A 21,574-nucleotide genomic window follows, 5' to 3' on the forward strand; every position below is an offset into this window, starting at 1 on the left:
TGAGGTGTAGTTAGCTTCCCTGTGTTGAAGGTGAGGATAGCAAAAAAATATTTGGTATGGCTGCATAGAGATTATTACGTGACGTAAAAAATAACCCTTTTACAAAGGATTACGTGGCATGGACTAATAATCCTTGCTGAGATCAACGGGAAGAGGGACACGGGATTGACGTAATCGAAAAGTTTATCAGACTAAATATCTTATCAACTATACAATAATATGTATAGTTTGTAAGGAATAACATTTTTTCTTAGTTTAGTTCTGCCTTCCCCCGAGGCGGTGGTGGTGGTGGTGGAGGTGCCGAGACAGGAGAGGGACGAGGGCGAGCAAGAACGAGGGTCAGTCTAGAATGGAACGCTGACGTGTGCACAGTGCCAGCCTCGTTGTTCTTCTCTCCTCCTGCTGTACTCCTCGGCCACCATGCCTTCCAGATCAGAGGATATACTAGAAGGCTTCAAGATGTATCCTTTTCACCCGAGTAATGTGTTTATAATCTGACACCTGCAATTGCTGCTCCTGGAAGGGTTTGGTTGCCATGGGAAACCGAGTAAACAAAAGCTGACCAAATGGAAACTATTATGGCACACACCACTGGGCTATTAAAGTTGTGATATGTGCTGCTCCCCTGTCTGGCCTGGGGGTGGAGAGGTGGCTGGGGGGATGTGCACTGTGGTCTGGGGGGTTATAAGGACATGATTGGGTTGGATAAATTGGCAGGCTAGATTTGGGTGTCATTTGATTGACACTTGATTTTGATAAGTGCTTTGTGGTTTCAGGTATTGAAAGGAATGTCTTTTGCTGATCTTAGTGATAATAGAGAGCCAAAGGAGTCCCGACTGTTATCTTGATGTATTCTAACTAGAGCACTCCATTACTACTTTTTTAGATGGTTCCTTTTACTCACTATCAAGGTGTCAAGACTATTGCTTTCATTGATCCCTAACCGGGGTTTTTGAGATATCAGGTTGTGTGCCATCTCGAAGATATATTTGAATGAATTTGTGTAATTTTTTTCTACATAAAAATAATATAATGCATCTAATTAGCTGAGTCACTCAATTTAGGACTAGCTATCTTGCATAATTTATTGACAGTGCTACTGAAAATATATATATATAGGTTAAGAAAATTATTTGCATAGAGCAATATTATGGTTGAAGTACTAACAAGCCTGTGCCTAGTTCCAGGTTCACACACTTGGATCTACTTATGTCACATTAGTGAAATTACATTACATGAGAAGATCTCAACAATTTGGGGTGGGCAAAAGAGTTGTCGGAGTGGACTGTGATGTCTCAGAGAAATGCTGTCTAAAAATAACCTCTGTTGTCTTAGCATGCCCTGGGAGCTGAGAATACTTTATTTTGCCCTTGTACCCAACATTGGGAACCTTGTGGCAAAATGATATAGGGGCAATCCAGGGGATAAAGACCCCCACCAGTTAGAGGTTACATTTTTGTTACATTCAAGTTGGGATTTTTTTTTTTTCTTAGTTTGATTAGGATACTGGTATTTTTGGGTATAGATGTCAGTCTAACAAGGGGAATTTGATAAGAATTATCATCAGGTATAAGATTAACATACCCTACATGGAACTGACAGAAACCTTAGTGTTGCTTATTTGCAGTCTACATTGTTACATAACACAGTAACTTGTGTCCTTTTATTGGCAAAACCACATTATTTTCCTTTCCTTTTATTGTTCTAGTTAAATCAGAGCTCTAGGACCCATTGATGTGGTGCCTTCATATAATCAATCAGCCCATGTCAGACTTCCCCAATATAACATGCTATCTAGAAGCTGATCTGCAGTTCTGGCATGTAAGAGTGTTGAAAATCAATTTCAGACTCTCTCTCTCTCTCTCTCTCTCTCTCTCTCTCTCTCTCTCTCTCTCTCTCTCTCTCTCTCTCTCTCTCTCTCTCTCTCTCTCCACATTTTTATGCTGTCTTGTTATGAAAATCTCTTATCTCTCTCTGCTCTGTTGTGGAGTCAGGTTGCAGTGAACAAGAACACTACACCTCCGAAATAATGAATCTGACCTTTTTCTTCCCTGGTTCCCTTACCTTCCTCTTCTCTCTCTCTCTCTCTCTCTCTCTCTCTCTCTCTCTCTCTCTCTCTCTCTCTCTCTCTCTCTCTCTCTCTCTCTCTCTCTAAGTAAAATTCTGTAATAAGATTTTGCTTCCCTTATCTTCAGTCCTTGTCTTTACAGCCTTATCCTTCATTCCTAATACACTCAGAGAGAGAGAGAGAGAGAGAGAGAGAGAGAGAGAGAGAGAGAGAGAGAGAGAGAGAGAGAGAGAGAGCATATTTTATAGAATGATAGATATTGCAGGAGATAGGACTGAGGCACCTAGAGGTAACATGATGCAAGCTTTAACACTGGCATGTGCAAGTGAGACCAGGACATGTAACTCAAGTCATAAGTGTAGGATTGAAATTTGACTGTGTTATCTGAGAGGTACTGGACCTATGGTGTGAATCAAGTGCAAGGTAGCAGCAATAAGAATGTGTATAAGAAGAGTTTTCTTGATAATAGAGAGGGAATGTGTTTTATTGGTGGTGATTAAATATTACTCAAGATATGATTGGATCATTTGTTAAGAACTGATAAAAAGATCTTGAAGGATGGAGAAGAGCTGGATAGATGCTGTGGATAGATGAGTTTGACATTTTTAAAATGGGAAATATAGTGTTGAGAGAGGGAAGGGAATGAGATGCGTGAAGACACTAGTGCTAGAGATCATTATATTCAAGTAGAGGTCAGTTTTAGGATCAACTATTCTAAACTGTTATCTTGAATTTTCTCAATCTTTGTCTTTCTTCTTCCATATGCTTGCTTACATATCCTACTCTGATTACTTTGTTAATGTATGAATTACCAATATCTCCACTCCTTCATTACACCACTGGTAAACTCTGCATTGTGTCCCATTGACATTTTTTCTAATTTCCTTTTGACTTCAGCTCATTCAAGTGATCCATCATTTCCTCAGGAATGAATCTGAAGCTGCCCTTTTTCAAGGTTCATATATAACATTTTATGGGGTGAAATCTAGAACTCTACACTAGTTCTTGAACCTCTATACAATTTTATTGGCTATATTAGCTACACTAGTATTCTTCATCTTTTTGGTGCACACAAGCAAGTTGTAAAAAGCCTTCTTTATTTCAGTTCACAGATACAGTATTTTTTTTATCAAAAATGTTGCCAGGATTATACTATGTACTCATTATTCATGTTCATCTGCTGTGACTGCCTTTTTTGGAATACCTTACCATTGTCATGTGCATTTATTTATTTTTTCTTTTAGTGGTTAATTTCTTGACACACAAGAAGAAAACAACAATGATCTTGAATGAATTCTCTATTATGCAAAATATCCTTAACATGATTTTTAGAAACTGGATGAACTTGCGAGATGCGGACTCTGGCAAAGTTCTCTGGCAAGGCACTGAAGACTTGTAAGTAAGATCAGGAAGTAATAGAGAGAGGTCATTAGGCTTTAATTGGCTCCCTTCTTGGTGCTTGAGCATCCTCTTCTATCCTGCCTGTTGTATTTGCTGCTATGAACGCTTACTAGATGCAAGTTTTTTTATTTCGACCTTATCACTAATTTGATAAGTACTTTAGATAGTAGCTAATAGTAATAGTATTAATTTTGTATTGCTGTGTTATGAGCACTATAGTGGAGTATGCCATATCAGATCAAGAAAGACTGTCACAACTCAGCATCATTTTGTCTCATGTAGGGAATCTGCATTATTATTTCATATAGGTTAAGTCTGCATTATTTTTCTATATAGGGTTAATCTGCATTATTATTTAAAGATCATTGTCACAGGTGTGTATAGCTGGTAAGGTAATACCATGCCATAGTACTCCCAGGTATTATGTTTCACTGTTTCACTGCTGAATAGATTGGCTTATAATATACAGCATGGCTTTGTTTCTTCAAGTCAGACTAAATGAAATAACTTCAAATTTCTAAATGATCAGTAACATAAGGTGTGTGTGTGTATATATATATATATATATATATATATATATATATATATATATATATATATATATATATATATATATATATATATAAATTTTTATACACACCATATGTTACAGATCATTTAGTAATTATACATACATATGTCACTATTGCATTTCAGTAATTTGAAGGGTTTTGTACATTTTGCTACATTCCCAAAATGACATTTATCAGAAGTATAGGTACACCAATATTCTGACAGGAGGCTGAAATTAATGATATACCTGTATCACATTGGTTTTATAGGTACATATACTTTACTGGCTGATGTCTTCTAATTTCTTGGACAGGATGTAGTATCAATTCTAATAATTTCCAATATGTCAGTCATAAGCTGTGTGACCTTCAATTATTGACATTGGATGCAATGTTCACTGATTTTTGTGTTGTGTACCATGAAGATTAGTTCATGTATGTATTTCATTATCAGTATAATCAATGTTTTATCTTTTGAATTATTGTGGCAAACTCTCCACTACACTAATTCATTAATTAAACATATTACATACATGTATACTCTATTTAGGATCTAAAAGTTTCTATGGTATGAAAAATGAAGAAATTGGTATAAATTTTGTGAGTAGTTTGCATTTGGTGAAACTGTACATGATATATTAGAGTCAATAGAAATTGTTTTCTTATCAAGGTTGAAATTTTGTGTTATAAGTGCATTAATGCATATCATTGCTTAGCCTCCACCCAGGTGTACTGTATATGATTTATATGCAGTGCATTTACAATTGAACATAGAAAATGAAGACTGAAAACTTTCAAAAGGACTCTGACTCTGGCATTTTGAGAACTGCTTAGGATCTGTATATAACTATTCCCTGAAAATTTTTATGGCCTCTGCTATATGGAATTATGCACACACACACACACACACACACCACATAGTGTAGTGGTTAGCACGCTCGACTCACAATCGAGAGGGCCGGGTTTGAGTCCCGGTAAGCGGCGAGGCAAATGGGCAAGCCTCTTAATGTGTAGCCCCTGTTCACCTAGCAGTAAAATAGATACAGGATGTAACTTGAGGGGTTGTGGCCTCACTTTCCCGGTGTGTGTTGTGTGTTGATGTTGTCTCAGTCCTACCCAAAGATCGGTCCATGAGCTCTGAGCTCGCTCCGTAATGGGGAAGACTGGCTGGGTGACCAGCAGGCGACCGAGGTGAATTACACACACACACACACACACACACACACACACACACACACACACACACACACACACACACAAATCAAGCAATAAATAAATAAATTAATTAATGCAGGGTTGATTTTGAACTTTACAATAACAAGTTTAATCAAGACCAAGCACATCAATGTTATGGCTCATCTATTGTTATATAATTATGAGTATAATTCAGTCTTGTTGTCATACAGTGTGATTTTTGCTCTTCTATTGCTTTTTTTTTATCTTCTTTCTTAAGCAGCAATGTTAGTACTGTGGTACATATTGCATTATGGAGTTCAGCAAGACTTTCCTGATGTAGGCATTGCAAAGATTAATGTATCAGTCAATCCGTGGCACACCTCATTTCATATAAATATATACACCTTCAAAACATCCTTCATTATACTATAGTTATCCAAGATTTTTTTCATCTTATTCATTCTGCCAGAATTACATCTTGTGTGACTGGTATCTGAAGGATACAATTCTATACAAAAACTGTAAAGAGGACATGCAATTAGATTCTGACTGAAGTGCTTTCACTCCACGAAGTAATACCCTTTCCTCAGTAATTTGTAAATGCTACAACTCTACTCTTACTTTTTTATAGTAGTCATGTGATTCACTTGATAAAAGTATTAACGATAAACTTCTGAACAGTTCTCTTCCTACTGTTGTACTTACTGCAGCCTGCAGTCATGCAGGAGTCCAAAGGCATTTTTTTTAATGATATGAATACACAGTGTCTATTTCTAAAGTTGGTGTTTAAGATGAAAGTATTTTATTCATTTGTCCTCATTATATAAATTGATTTTGTAGATTATAGAATGTAGTGAATGTGATGCATGATTTTTAAGGATGATTTGACAGTTGACATAAAGTGAACTGAAAAATATGTTGATTATTTCCAGTACCAACCCAGACATAGAACATGAGGCTCGGGTGCCTAGAAAAATACTCAAGTGTCGGGCAGTCTCTCGAGAAATCTCTTTTTCTTCAGTGCATGCTATGGAAAAGTTCAGACTGGAGCAGCGGGTATATTTCAAGGTAAGTTGAAGACACCATGTATAGTAAGGTGTCATATTCCTCTGATTTTGCTTCGCCAAGGATAATTATATTATAGTGTTATTTTTTATTTCATTCACCACCTGAATTTTCTTATGGGTGAACCATGGTTGTGGTAAGAAATGAGAATGATCTTCAATCTGAATGTGATGTCTGTACATAGTGATATGATATTCCAAGTCTCTTTACATACATATTGAAAACAAGTTATGCAGTCTTAGTGAAGATGTGTCAACAAATACTCTTCTCTCAGGCAGTGAGATGCAGATGAATAGCTTGCTTATGGTAGGTCTAGTTTTCATAATTATCAAACAAGTAACAAGTAGAAATGTATCACATTTTGCTTGTAACTGAAAATTTCATAAACAGAAATTATTCCAGTGATCCAAAAGGTTTTTCAGGATATATCTGTGATCAAAGCTTAGATAAAATTCAGATCAGATTTAAATAGAAATCAGTTCAGATTTGAGTTGGAATCTTTTGATTCATGTTGGAAAAAATTTAACAAGCAAAACAAAATATTGAATGTGTGCGGAATGTAATAAAATAAAACTGACAATTGACATGAATATAATTAGAAGATACAAGGATTCAGAGAGACTGGAGGGTTTGGCTTTAAAAGTATAGCAGAAAACTTTTGAATGAATTATATATTTGAATACGGAAGGTCTTGTAATCTTTGTGAGAATTCATTTCCATACATTCAAACACTACAAAAAATTGACATTTCAGGATCGCATGTTGGAAGAGTGGTTTTTTGAGTTCGGCACTGTGATTCCCAACTCCACCAACACTTGGCAGAGCTTGATAGAGGCAGCACCTGAGTCACAAATGATGCCAGCCCAAGTTCTCAGGTAAGAATGAGACACACACTATGCAGTAAGCTAAAGTAGTCTGTATATAAAAGATGGTAGTAAAGATGGAGAGCTTTTTACATTTCCTTTGTATCTTAATCCAAAGCTTTAAGACTGGGTCAGGAAAGGTGTCACATATTCTCATTTATAATCAGTTATATATAAGATTCTAACTCATACCATCTTGTATAATTGCAGTGGGAATGTTGTGATAGAAACAAAATTCTTTGATGATGATCTTTTGGTGTCAACATCAAAAGTACGACTTTTCTATGTCTGATTCGGCTGTTCATCCCTACATTTACTTCACACGGTAACTATTTATCATTTGTACAGTAGTGAATATGTGTGAATTTATCTATCTACTAAGTCAAACCACCAGAGATGTAATGCACATTGAAAGTTGTATGGATGGATGAGTGTATGTAAATGACTTGTTGCTTTCAATAGTTTTCTGTTGGAGTTAATACTTTGATATTCTTTTTCTTAATGATATGTTGAAAATTGGCATAGAACTTAGATAACTGATATCCAGATTTGAATACGAGTCCTCAGGAAGGGAAGAATGAAACAGAGGTAAGAAATTCAAATTACACTACAAGTATAGACATATTAGGATTGAGAATGGCTGGAAGGCCACAAATACATTTTTCAACTAAGAGATTTTAGGATTTTTGTATTTTGAAGGCAGAGGATGTACAAGTCTTTTGCTTGTTTAATACAATAGAGGCCAAAAAGATTGCACAGTTGATAATTAAAAGCAAACAATTATGGGGAAAATGTTTAGAACTTTCTGAAGTGTGAAGGAAAGACAAGCTGAGAAACCTTGCAGCTTAGGGACTAATTATAGGGATGTGCATGGAGACATCCTGAAGCATTTCTGCACCCATTTATTGCAGTGAATTAAGAGAGTAAGGTGTCAAAGATAATGTTTTTTTCCCTATTTTTGCCAATCCTTAAATTGCAAATTAAATAGAATTGTAACTTGTCCATTATGACATCCACTATAATACATTTCAGAACAGGAAACAAGCAATCTCATGTATAATCATCACTTATTCCAGGTTTCTTCGTCTCCAAGGTCCTTCAGCACTTTGGTGGAATTCACTGCTAGCTATGTCATTTTTGTCGGGTTTATATGGTAGTTTCCCTATTATTTTTATACTAATTCTTATGTTTTTTGTAACGCTCCAATGAAGGAAGCTGTGTTAAGATAGTTTTGTAAAAATAATACATACATATATATATATGAGAAATATGATTTAATGTATATAAGTGTACTTACCTTCCTTTGTTTCCCCACTGGCTGCCTTATTCACTGCAGTACACTTGTATTGCTCTGTAGTACTTTCTGTAAAACAGTAGAAGTACCAGTGAGGAGTTATCCAAGACATTTTATTTTGCTGGTACAAAACCATGCTTTCTTTGGCACAAATGTGAGCTTATTTCATTATCATCTTTCACTTTTTATGCTAATTTTGAACATCATTCCTGCATAATAATGTACACAATAATATAAAATTACTGTTCTATGTTGAATATAAGGATTACTTGAGTGGGACACTGTGATCTTATCGAGGTGCCATGGGGAATATTATGGCAATGTATCCTGCATGTGTGTGGACTACTATCACCTTGTTAACTGAAAATTGTGGTTAAATAATCAAGACAATACTCACATTGTAAATTATATTTAATTTTTTTTTTTTTAATTCTATGAAATTAATCAAATCTATATAATTCTATTTACACTTTTCAAACAATTTGGAAGTGGTGATATGTATATAATTGATATACAATTGTTACAAGTTCCACAACATGTAGGCTGCCAATATTCACTTGTACAGCTTAATAGCATACATATTCTCGTTTAATTATTTTTTACTTTATATGAAAGCCTGCATTTTTTATCCCATGTTTGATTTTCTTTTCCTTTTAGAAATTATAAATGCATTTATTATATAAAATCCATCTCACTAGTTACATTCATCTCAGTTTATGATAAAAAGCAAAGCTTATATGGAATGATGTAAAAGAAAGATGATTTTATAACATGATATGCATTCCACCAAAATCCATTCTTTGAGATTGATCAATTTGACACCAGATGTGGTGATTGTGATAAAATGTTGACATTAAACTTGTTATGTGTTCATCTTTGGTCAACATTATGCAGATTAATAGATGTATTCATTTCATAAGCTGTATCGAATTGTAAATCATATTTTTGTGAAATATTCACTGTTGAATCATCATTGCTTTGTGTTTCTCTACTGTCAAAATCATCATAATATTACACACTTTGCCAAGGTGAGTAATCATAATTTTAAGGTGAATTTCTCAAGCACAAGCCATTTTAGTGGGCATGGAAATTTCACCATTAATGGAATGCAATTTTTAGTACCATAAATGAGGAAGAAAATGTTTTCAAACTAGCTTTTTATTGTTATCCTCTCCTGAAAATAACAAAAACTCTCCTCCCAATTAGCATTGATATCATTGATGACATTATGTCAATAACTTATAGCATTCTTTAAATAGGAAAAGTGGGCAAATGCAAATAGTTGATGGTCTGATCAAATCTGTTGCAATTTTGCATACAATAGAAATTACTTTGACAATACTAGTATTTCTATTTATGGAGCTCTCTATCATTCCACTACTTTTCTTCTGTACAAATCAGAGGTAATAATGCACCAATTAATGTTATGTACTGTGCCATTTGCAAAATTCAGGTTTTAACTTTTACTGATCTCTTCAAACTGTAGTAATGAATCTTAGCAAGACAGTTTCCATAACAAATTGCTATGTTAAAGATCTATGCTAGAGATATTGCCATCAAGGTACGTGCTCAATAATGTTTACTGCATCTGGAAAAGCACCACTATATATATATATATATATATATATATATATATATATATATATATATATATATATATATATATATATATATATATATATATATATATATATATATATATATATATATATATATATATATATATATATATATATATATATATATATATATATATATATATATATATATATATATATATATATATATATATATATATATATATATATATATATATATATATATATATATATATATATATATATATATATATATATATATATATATATATATATATATATATATATATATATATATATATATATATATATATATATATATATATATATATATATATATATATATATATATATATATATATATATATATATATATATATATATATATATATATATATATATATATATATATATATATATATATATATATATATATATATATATATATATATATATATATATATATATATATATATATATATATATATATATATATATATATATATATATATATATATATATATATATATATATATATATATATATATATATATATATATATATATATATATATATATATATATATATATATATATATATATATATATATATATATATATATATATATATATATATATATATATATATATATATATATATATATATATATATATATATATATATATATATATATATATATATATATATATATATATATATATATATATAGTTTATGCAAGTAATAACTCAGTAATGATGTGAATAACAATCAATTTACAATGAAACCTTGCTGCTAATATATTTGGAAATCTATGCAAAGTTAGAAATGTGAAACCAATAAATGTGTAAAACACTTGTTGTCAACTGGAAAATTATTACTGGGTGCAAAACTGTGTTTAAGTTGCACATTTATTGGAAAAAGTCAGCAGGTCTTACATCTGCCCACTGAAATCAATCCTGTTTTGTAATGCAAAAAAAAATCAGGTTAAAGATTTTGAATTGCTAACCATCTGTTTCTGAACAATATAACTGATTTTGTGAGCATTTAACAATATTGTCTTTCATGACAATGTTTTTTTCCTGGATATTTGTGATTTTCAAGCAACTTCAATATTCAGTAAAACTTGAAAATTTTTCAAATCATATAAATATCTCCATCAGCAAAAAAAGCAAAAATACTAAGTTTATTCCAAACCATAACCATTCATGAATCCCTCTATGCATCATGACTTGAACTCAAGTGTTGGTCTTTTCACCGGAAAGAATTTACTTTTTCTAACAAACCTTAATTGATCCAAATGTCCAATTTAATAGATGTTGCGAGTTACACTATATTACTCCTCATTTCCTGTTCTCTATGCTTAGAAGTTAAAAAACCCATATATATATATATATATATATATATATATATATATATATATATATATATATATATATATATATATATATATATATATATATATATATATATATATATATATATATATATATATATATATATATATATATATATATATATATATATATAATATGGCAACACAATTGTTCTAGCCCATGCAGCCTTCATCATTAATTGGTTAAGATATTTTCTGCATCCCACAGAGTTTACCTCTGTGCTAGAATAGCACACATTTTTTTTCAGATGTTCATTCTACACTGTACTGTTACTATTCAATTTTTCGATTAAACTATAGATGCCAGTGTTCTACAAGTCATGTTTTCAAACTAAGCCAATCTGGACTTATATGTTTGGGATATTAAACTTTATTTATCCTATGATAGACAAAAAGTAACACAACCAATCAGCATGACTTCAGTGTTGCATTTCCAACTTTCTACTTTCCACAGGCAAGACTAGGCTGGTGTAGATGCCGCACCTCACATCCCTTTCCATTTTCCAGTAAAGGCACATGTGTCACTTTGCAACTGAAACTGCAATTCAGTAGAGTTTCTGATTGAATATGTGCCTAGCAACTGGAAAAACCAGTTGCAAAATAAGACCAACGTGTTGGTCTTGTTCAGTCGATTTACAACTTTGTTTATGTTGTGACGTCTTGGAGAAAGGTTTGAAAATGTGGTGTCAATGTAGAAAAGATTTTGGAGTTGGTGAGGGAAAAAGAGCACATCTGAGACCCTAAAAGTGAATTCTAGAGCAAAAAACTTACGCAAATTGGCATTCAATGAGACAGCTGCCACTCTCCGATGACTGCTTCCTTCTGTGCTGAGTGTTGAGGTGGAGATTGATTTAATTTGATTGCAATCATTACCATCACCAGAGGAAGACATCTTGTTGGTAGTTGTTTGTTTACATTCACTTCCCAGGAACCAGCTGATACTTCCCAGTCACCATGTGTGAACATATTTCAACTAGAAGGGCTCAGTTGATACTTAAAGTGACTTGCAATTTCACTCGCATATTGGCATGTGTGAACCCGCCTTAAGACAGGTGATAAGTGCACTCAAAGCTCTTGACACTTCTTCAAAATTCTATCCTTTAAAGGTATTTTCAGTCACCTTATAAATTGCCTTGTCCTAATTTGTTTTAAAAAAATATATAACCATGAAAACAATAGTAATTTAGAAAGATCACAAATAAACATGTATTGATAGATAAACTTGTCTATATAAGTAAACAGAAATGTGTTGCATGTCAACAGTAACCAAGAAATATTTATCAAATAGTGCATTTTAATAACTTTTTGAAAGGTTAGTACTTTTTTTTCTAAAAAATACTTTAAGGCAAGGGTAACTAATAATTTGATTGAAGACATTTGAAATATTAAAATATTGGAGAAGAGTACCAATCAGCTGTTCTGCCAAAAGAAAGGAACATGACTGCTAGATCAGTTTATCGTGCAGCAACTAGGGTTTGCACACATCATCTGGTATTTAAATACTCTGACCCAGAACATTTAAATGCCCCAATGCCGAAAAAAAATACCCTGTGAACTTGGTTTTCTATTTGTTTGTGCTACTTGTATGTAGGCACCTTACAGCTACTCAGTCCTGAATGGCAGCTGCTCAGGTTCATCTTGACCTCAAAAAAAGCAGTCAACATAAAAGTCATATAATAATGCCACATTTAAATTTGTAAAACTGCTGAAATTATTGATAGAAAGCCAGATACGAGAAAGTTATGTACATACATCTGAATTGAGCTCCACTCTTGCTGTTAATAACAGTACTAAGTAAACAACAAGCAAGTACAGGAAAATAACAGGATTCTCTTAAAATTTAAGTTGTAATGCTTTTTCTATATGCCCTCACCTCTCATCTTTCTTATAACTTGATTTTCGCATTCCTAACCTTGCAAAATTGTATACAACTCACAGCTATGGATAGATTACAGAATGCAAGCACTGAGCCATTACTCACATGCTTGATCAGTTATCAATCCGCACTTGCAATGGGTTACAATAATTAAGACTTCATAATGGTTGATCCCATAATTATAAGGATACTTTGAGAAGTCTGGGAGTTTGCATCTCAAAAAACGAAAAGAAAAAAAAAGTATTGTATACTGACACTGACAGAATTGTACTGGTAGAAAAGTTAACCCAATCTCCATTATTTGAAGTATGAACTGTTGAAATGCTAGAATGGATACAAAATTTTACATCCAGCAATCAAACGGATTAATATTCACATGGGGATAAAATTAATCTAAGTAGCTAATAAAACTAACATTATCCATATACACTGGGACTTAATTACTTAATTTTTAACATGATTTATTCACTTCAAAAGGTGTGACATACAAGGTGGTTGCAACAGTTTATATAGGATTCTAAATATTTGGCTGATGATTTTAAAATTTATACATTAAATTTCAATTAAACATATTGCAATTCATAGAAAATAAGTACTTTGCAGAACCTTTTTATTTTCAAATCTAATCTTTACCAAAATTAATTCACTCAATTACAGAAACCCTAAAAATAGTCACAACTTTTGACTAAATTAAAATGTACAAAGCACTTTTACATAATGAATGCTTATATGTATGTCTACTTAATTCATACAGATCATGAAAATAACTTTATAGGAAAATGAAAATCCTAAATTAATGTTACAGAAAACTACAAAACATATTAAGCATATGAAAGAAGCAATGTATTGAACTGTCACACTAAGTAGTACATGTAAAAATTAATGTACCATTTTTGGTCATGAAAGAATGAATGCATGTAGGAAAAATTATATATAACAAATAGTTTATGTTCATAGATTTCCTGAGACAACATCTTTTTACTCATTTCTAAGTATGTTGAAATACCTGATTTCAATAGTCATATGGACAGAAAGACTGGATCTTGACAGGGAATGATTATCTGCTTAGAATTTTTTATCTGATGAAGCAATGTCTGTACTTACTAGACATCAAGTTATGTACACTCTATGGATGCACATGAATTAGTTATGTATAATATAGCAATTTGTGAGAAACAAATTGGTCATAGTATATGTATGAGCATCAGCTTTCTGACAATCGCACTTTACCAGTTCTCTCTCAGGCACTGTTGGACCAATTATGTGTTATGAAATGTAGCAAGTCTGATTTTGTGCAAGCATATTCAAGTTACATAAGACTGCAATAAATCATGTGATGTACAGCACGTATTGTTTGAGAATTACATAATGTGTGAAAAAAAGAAGTCGAATTTTGCATCCTACATATTTTTGTTCATTCAATGACATAAAAGGAATGATTTCATTATGTGAATCAAGAATATTTTCTTTTTATATATGTATGATAATATTAACAGCACATGCATTTCAATTCCTATGTATGATTGTAATACATAATTATTTTCTTACTTTTAATACTAAATGAGTATGCATAGCATTCATTGTTTATTTATTTACTTATTTATTTTTGTTGGTGTCAAGATGGAGGTGATCAGTTTGATGATGATAATGATGATGATGATATGAGAAATAAACAAAGTTAATTTTATGCAAGTCTTTAAATATCCAACTAAAAAGTACAAGTGATGTTCCTCAAATAAACTAACTTCAAAATGCCTCTCATATATAATATATATATATATATATATATATATATATATATATATATATATATATATATATATATATATATATATATCAGAGGTGGGCGCGAACCTTTTTGGGGTTCCGAATCCGAACCCAAATCTTCGCCGGTTTTGGGTTCCGAACCTCCAAATAGCGAACCCGATTTTCAAAATTTCGGTGCGAACATTTATTCCGAACATTTGTCTGCGAACTTCCGAATCTTTAAAAAATAGCAAAGTGAACCTTAATCCCGATACCTTCCGAACATTTCCAAACCTAAATTTTACTCAATGTCCATGTCCTCGGCTCTACTTGTGCCAGGCATCAGCTCCGGACTCGAAAACTCTGGCAGTTGGATATCGCTGGCGTCAGATTCACTCTCAGCGAGGCCGCTTGGGTTCCTGGACCTTGGTGTGTCAGACTGAGCACTTGGGTTTCTCGACCTCGGTGTGGATGTCACATACTTATCCATTGTCAGCGGTGAGTGTGATGTGAGTAGAGTAGTCTAGCCTCCTTGGGTGTCCTCTCCAGAGTGTTGTCAGTGCAACGGTTGAAGAATGTCTGACTATTGTAGCACTGTTTAACTAAATCACCGCACATGCACAGTCACCGGCGCATGCGCGGTGGCTGCGCGTCAGTAACAAGCGTTCTGATTGGCTGGCAGCCAGCTGCAGTCACAACATGACGAGTCTGTGTGGTACAGATAAAGCAACGAGTTAAACACCACGAGTATATTTCCAAGTTCAAAGAAGGGCAGTCCAGGCAGTACTACTAGTCTTTGTTTCGCATTACTACACACAGTCACACAGGCTTGCATATCGAGCACATTTCGAGCAGTGGTCATTTGAGACACACACACACACACACACACACACTTACACGCCCATACTGAAATAGAAGTAGAGAGAAGCGATAAAGTAAAACACAATACTAATGGTCATAGGCGTCTCTAGTTGTTACAGAAACATAGGCGTCACCACATCTGTATGCCGCGGAAAAGTTGAAAACCAATGTTTGGTCGTCTTCGTTTTTTCGAATTTTTTCCCGGGATACGGAGGTTCGGATTCGCGAAAAAACGTTCCGAACCCTGAAGTCCGAATCTTTTTTGACGTCGGTCCGAATCCGAACCTCCGAACACAAATCCGGGATTTTGCTGGTCCGAACAAATCCGCGGATAAAGGTTCGCGAACATTTGTTCGGAACGCCCACCTCTGATATATATATATATATATATATATATATATATATATATATATATATATATATATATATATATATATATATATATATATATATATATATATATATATATATATATATATATATATATATACTTCTATACATCTTGTAGATGTTTCAGCATGAAATGTTACATGGACACAAAAGATAATTCAGAGGAAAAATTATGAAACATAATTGCATACGGAGGAACACAGGAAAGCAACAAAGGTCAAACTGGGAGCTCTTCCTATGCAATGAGGAAAATTATACTTCAATAAGAAAAAAAAAAAAAAAAAAAAAAAAAAAAAAAAAAAAAAAAAACATGCAGGAATAGGTATACATGGTCATACCTGTATAAATAGTAAATAGCTACTGTATATCCACCATTAGCTGCAGCTAGAACATGTTTACACATGTTTCATGCAGTAAGTAATGCCTGACCTGTTCATTCTTCCAATTTCATTTTATTTATCATTATTATTCATTTATTTATTATTATTATTTTAATTTTATTTATTTATTTATTCATTTATTTTCAATCAATTAAACAGGGACTTCCAGTGTGAGAATGGTGCCATTCGGCAAAATGAGTAAAACTGAATAACGCGTTGTGATCTTAACCTCATTTTCGCGGTTAATTTGTGTTGAGATAACGTCATGGTTACATTACAACTTGCGGCTATCTTGCCCGTAACCGTTTTCATGTGCAAGATAAGTGAACTTCATGTTGAGATCATCTTGTCTCCAGCTCAAGGTGCTCCAAACCTATAGCCGCTTTTCCCGGTCAACTGTGTTGACTAACTACTAGAGCTGGGTAGGAACCAGTTCCGGAACTGGTTCCGCTTTAACGGTTCCACATGAATACAGATGGTAGATATGCATGAGTTACAAATCACAAATAGTATACTATATAGTGCTTATTTATAAGAATGTTATCATTAATATTATTTAGGAATCCTTGCAAATGCCAGTATCTACAAATGAACGAAGTAGAGTATAATACAACCATGTGTACAACAGGCAGGCTTGTATCCATTATTCAAAGAAATTGCACGAATAGTATATAAAAAGTTTGTTCATACTGGTCATTGGCCAATAGCAGGCACCGATTTAGTGTTGCCATATCACCATAATTTCTTTGTGCTCTGATTGGTAGATATCCTATAACGTCACAACATAGGTATATATACATCCAAATAACTTAAAGCACTCAAAACTAACCCAAAACACACTCAAAACACCACACAACACCTCAAAATGTCCCCAAATGCATCTAAAACTCACCAGTAACATCCATTTTAAGCCAAAATCACCCGAACCACCCAAATAGATACACAAAGCACTTACAACACTCAAAACTAACCCAAAACACACTCATAAAACCAAGCAACGCCTCAAAAGGCACCAAAACAGACACAACACTCCAGAAACACCACTATACGCCAAAATCACCCCCACACACACCCAAACCATTTAAAACATCCATAACTAACATATACCACACTCAAAACACCATGCAACACCTCAAGATGCACCAAGACACAACTAAAACTCACTAAAAACACCCAATATAAATTAAAATCACCCAAACCACTTGCAACACTCAAAATCATCCCCTATCACACTAAAAAAAAAGCCATGCAACCCCTCAAAATGCCCCCAAACACGCCTAAAACTCACTAGAAATATTCAATATATACCCAAATCATCCTCACACACATCAAAAAGACTCTTAACACACACCCACACAGCTTAAAGCACTCAAATTTAACCCCAAAACACACTCAAAACACAACACAACTCATCAAAATTCTTACAAAACACAATCAAACCATGCAAATACTGAAACACATCTCAATCCACATACTCAAGATACGTAAAAATACCTAAAGGGCCTAATATACAATGAAAACACATAAAATTCACCAAAAACATACTCATAACACCCTGCAACACTACTGAACACACTTGAAACACCACAAATATATCCCAGGGCCAAAACCAACAGTATGCATTATAAAAGAACATTACATTCTCTTATTTCACTTCTATTTCTCATTTCTTCTTCATCCTCCTCCATTGTTTCTCCTTCGTCTTCCTTCTATTGCTTCCATCTACACGCCTGAGCCTAGAAACACATCAAAACACTAGATGTTAGACAAAATATTGAGGAAATGGAGGGTGACTTAAGTATTGTGGCTTGGCTGCTGCTCCTCTTCCTCCTCCCTTTCTCCTTCCTTCCTCCTTATCCTCCTTTATTTCTCCTTTCTTCCTCCTTCTGCTACCAATATCTACACACCTGAACCTAGAAACACACGAAAACACGTAGAAATCACTAGATATTAGGCAAAATATTGACGAACTGGGGTGTTGGAAAAGAGGCGCCAGCCTGCGGCTATGATGATTCACCACCTGGGCTGTGGTCATCAGAGAGAACGGGAACGGGGTGACTCGGCTAAATTACGTAAATAATTTGATTTAAAAATGACTTTTAGAAAAACGAAGCCACGGCCGAATGCATGACATTTTATGACGTGATAAATATTTAAACTAATTTTCAAAATATCAAAATATCTCCAGCTCAACTAGTTTTTAGAAAATGTCTAAATTAATTACGTTAAAAGTATAAAACATTTTCAACAATAACTTTCCTAAAACGTCCTGGAAAGTCAAGCCATTTTCACTTGGCGAGTATTTTACCACATTTCACGGAGTCTGAGCTATCTTTTAAGGCATTCTACAGCGAGTTAGACCGAGAAGCAGAAACGTGAGCAAATAAAATAAAGAAAAATAAGACTTTTGTTCAACAGCACCAAACACCATTTCAAAGTCCACATATTTCTCTCAATAGATTGATTTCACACTTAAAAGAGCATAGACGATTCTTTGATACCATAAAGGCTCACTTATAGCTTCAAATAAAAAAGCTCAAAATGGGAAATTGAAATTTTTGACCGTTAAAAAGCCTTTAACATACGCCATAAAACACCACTAAACGCTACATATTTACCCAATACAGGCGCGAAAAACACTTCAAATACAACGAAACATTTATAGAAACCATAAAAACATACCAACAGCGTAATATTACCGTTAGGAAATATTTGATAAAAAGTATTTGGCCCTGCAGGCTGCCTGGGGGAGGGTGATGGCTGGGGGCACCGCGGGGGACGGCGGCCCGGAGGCAACACCGGGAACAGCGGTGGCGGACCTCCATGTCTTTATCATCTCATCAAGCCAAAATTAAGCCATATAAGGAACTTTTGACTATGGGATATGAAATAGTAGACTGGTGGCTGCATTCTGACACACGTTTGGCTTACAGTAAGTGAGGAAGCAAATATCAGCTGTTAATACTGACGCCTTGCTACTACAATGATCGTTATACCTATCACCTTTTAATATTTGCGTACTGTTTTCACTCTCATATGTAAAGGAAAACTAAAAGTAAGTGAATGACCTTATATATACCTTTAATTGATGAAGACAAGGCAGTGTGAAGGGTTGTGGTGAAGGCTTGCACTATTTGTCTTGCCACTTGGTGCTTGGTACTAGCGGTTAATTGGTGCTTGGTGCTGCTTGAAAACTGTCAGTAATATAGCTACACTTCACTTCACTTCACGTGTGTGTGTGTGTGTGTGTGTGTGTGTGTGTGTGTGTGTGTGTGTGTGTGTGTGTGTGTGTGTGTGTAGACATGTTCTGGACCTGTGTGGGTGTGTTTTGAGTGTATTTACGAGTGTTTTTCGTATATAAGAGTGATTTTTTAGTGTTTATGGCTGTGTGTGGGTGTGTATGGGTCCGTATAGCCCACCGCCACCACAAGACCACTACTGCATTTTTAACCAGTAGCAGAAGGTATGTCTGTGAAGACATGTGTGTATAATAGTATGAATGTCTATGATAACTATCTATTACTAAATCTATCATCAATGAGATACTATACTTGTAAAAATATCACATAATGATTTACTGGTTATTGTGACATCTTCCTCTTTGTTATCGTGTCCAGCTTTGGTTATTTGTCAAAGCAGTATATATCAAATCGTATCGAGTTGTACAGCGAGTGCTGGCAGCTACACCCTTCCCTGGTAACCATCAAGCAATGCGCTGGGGATTCAGACTCTGGTATTTACTAGCTGTGCTCTACTGATTCCTCCGAGAAAACGATTCCGGTACCGGTTCCGCGGGCTGATGAATACTAGTCTCGGAACCACCAGCGCGCCTGGTATTAACCAAGCAGTGCGCTGGCGGTTCCGAGACTCTGATATTCGGTATTCACCAGCCGCGCTCTACTGATTCCACGCGGAACCGGTTCCGGAACCGGTTCCGACGGTTCCACCCGCCCAAGGAACCGGTTCCTTGAATACGTGAGGCTGACTAGCTCATCTCTGAGCAAATCATAGCCAACCTATCCATCTGCACTTTCGGCCAGCACAGTGAGTTCTCCCTTTCCCTTGTAACCATCAGTAGTGTTGTCATTTATATAGGATTGCCCCTGCCATTTATACTACCTCTCGCCCGCAGTAACAATATATATTGTTTCATAACATTAAATGTATAGTGCGATTCTGTTAACTTGGCTTCGTAAGCTGTTGAATATGAATATTAGACTGATGTACGCGATATTTGAAGATATATTTAGGTTTTATGCAACATTTTTGTACCTGCTAACTCTCTATTAGACAGATGGGAAAGATTGTTAAATGCTACTAACTACTACCTGGTGACTCTACAGTTATTGATGGACCTTGCAAGGAGAAAAAAAAAAACTTGAATTATTTGTGACATTTGTAGATTTTGTTATGGCTTATGACCGAGTTCCCCGCACTATCCTGTTTGCGATTCTTAAGAGGCTTGGTTGTGGTGCAGTGATGTTAGCAACATTGATTAGCATGTACACCGTCATACACAGTGTCATAGGCACTGCTGTAGTAGCAGCTGTAGTTGGACTGAGGCAAGGTTCTCCAATCTCCTGCCTGCTATTTACCATTTTTGTTGATGACTTGATTACCATGATTAAGGGCAAGGGCGGCTGTGCTGCAGATGGATTCCTCAGGTGGCTGCACATACTGGTAATGATGGATGATACAGTCCTCCTATCTACAACTAGACAAGGAATGGAACATAAATTAAGATTGCTTGGTCAGTATTGCGAGCAAAATGGGATGCGTGTTAATAATGTAAAAACCAAATTCTTTGCTCTGAATTGTTCTCCGGATGAGCGGACTCCTTTTAATATTGGTCAGATAGTTGTAGACTGGTGTGACAGATGTGTGTATCAGGGCAGTTATTTCACATCTGAT

The 21,574-nt window shown here is 34.4% G+C and overlaps 1 protein-coding gene across 1 annotated transcript; it reads left to right on the top strand.

The window, feature by feature from the left end:
* The first annotated feature begins 274 nt into the window (after nt 1-274).
* LOC123503702 (retinal rod rhodopsin-sensitive cGMP 3',5'-cyclic phosphodiesterase subunit delta-like) lies at nt 275-9,568 on the top strand. The gene is made up of 6 exons (XM_045253681.1): nt 275-461; nt 3,401-3,463; nt 6,129-6,264; nt 7,015-7,136; nt 7,335-7,449; nt 8,201-9,568. Exons 1-5 carry the CDS (start codon nt 421-423, stop codon nt 7,414-7,416), a joined length of 444 nt encoding a protein of 147 aa, XP_045109616.1. The 5' UTR covers nt 275-420; the 3' UTR covers nt 7,417-7,449; nt 8,201-9,568.
* Nucleotides 9,569-21,574: the final 12,006 nt, after the last annotated feature.

The sequence above is a fragment of the Portunus trituberculatus genome, chromosome 14, assembly GCF_017591435.1.
Source record: "Portunus trituberculatus isolate SZX2019 chromosome 14, ASM1759143v1, whole genome shotgun sequence".
Taxonomy (NCBI): Eukaryota; Metazoa; Arthropoda; class Malacostraca; order Decapoda; family Portunidae; genus Portunus; species Portunus trituberculatus.

Bases quoted from the DNA above. Each gene is read 5' to 3' on its own strand.
- LOC123503702 (XM_045253681.1), top strand. From the start codon at position 421: ATGCCTTCCAGATCAGAGGATATACTAGAAGGCTTCAAGAT. The intron at 3,464-6,128 runs GTAAGTAAGATC...GATTATTTCCAG, and splicing joins TGGCAAGGCACTGAAGACTT to TACCAACCCAGACATAGAAC. The intron at 7,137-7,334 runs GTAAGAATGAGA...GTATAATTGCAG, and splicing joins ATGCCAGCCCAAGTTCTCAG to TGGGAATGTTGTGATAGAAA.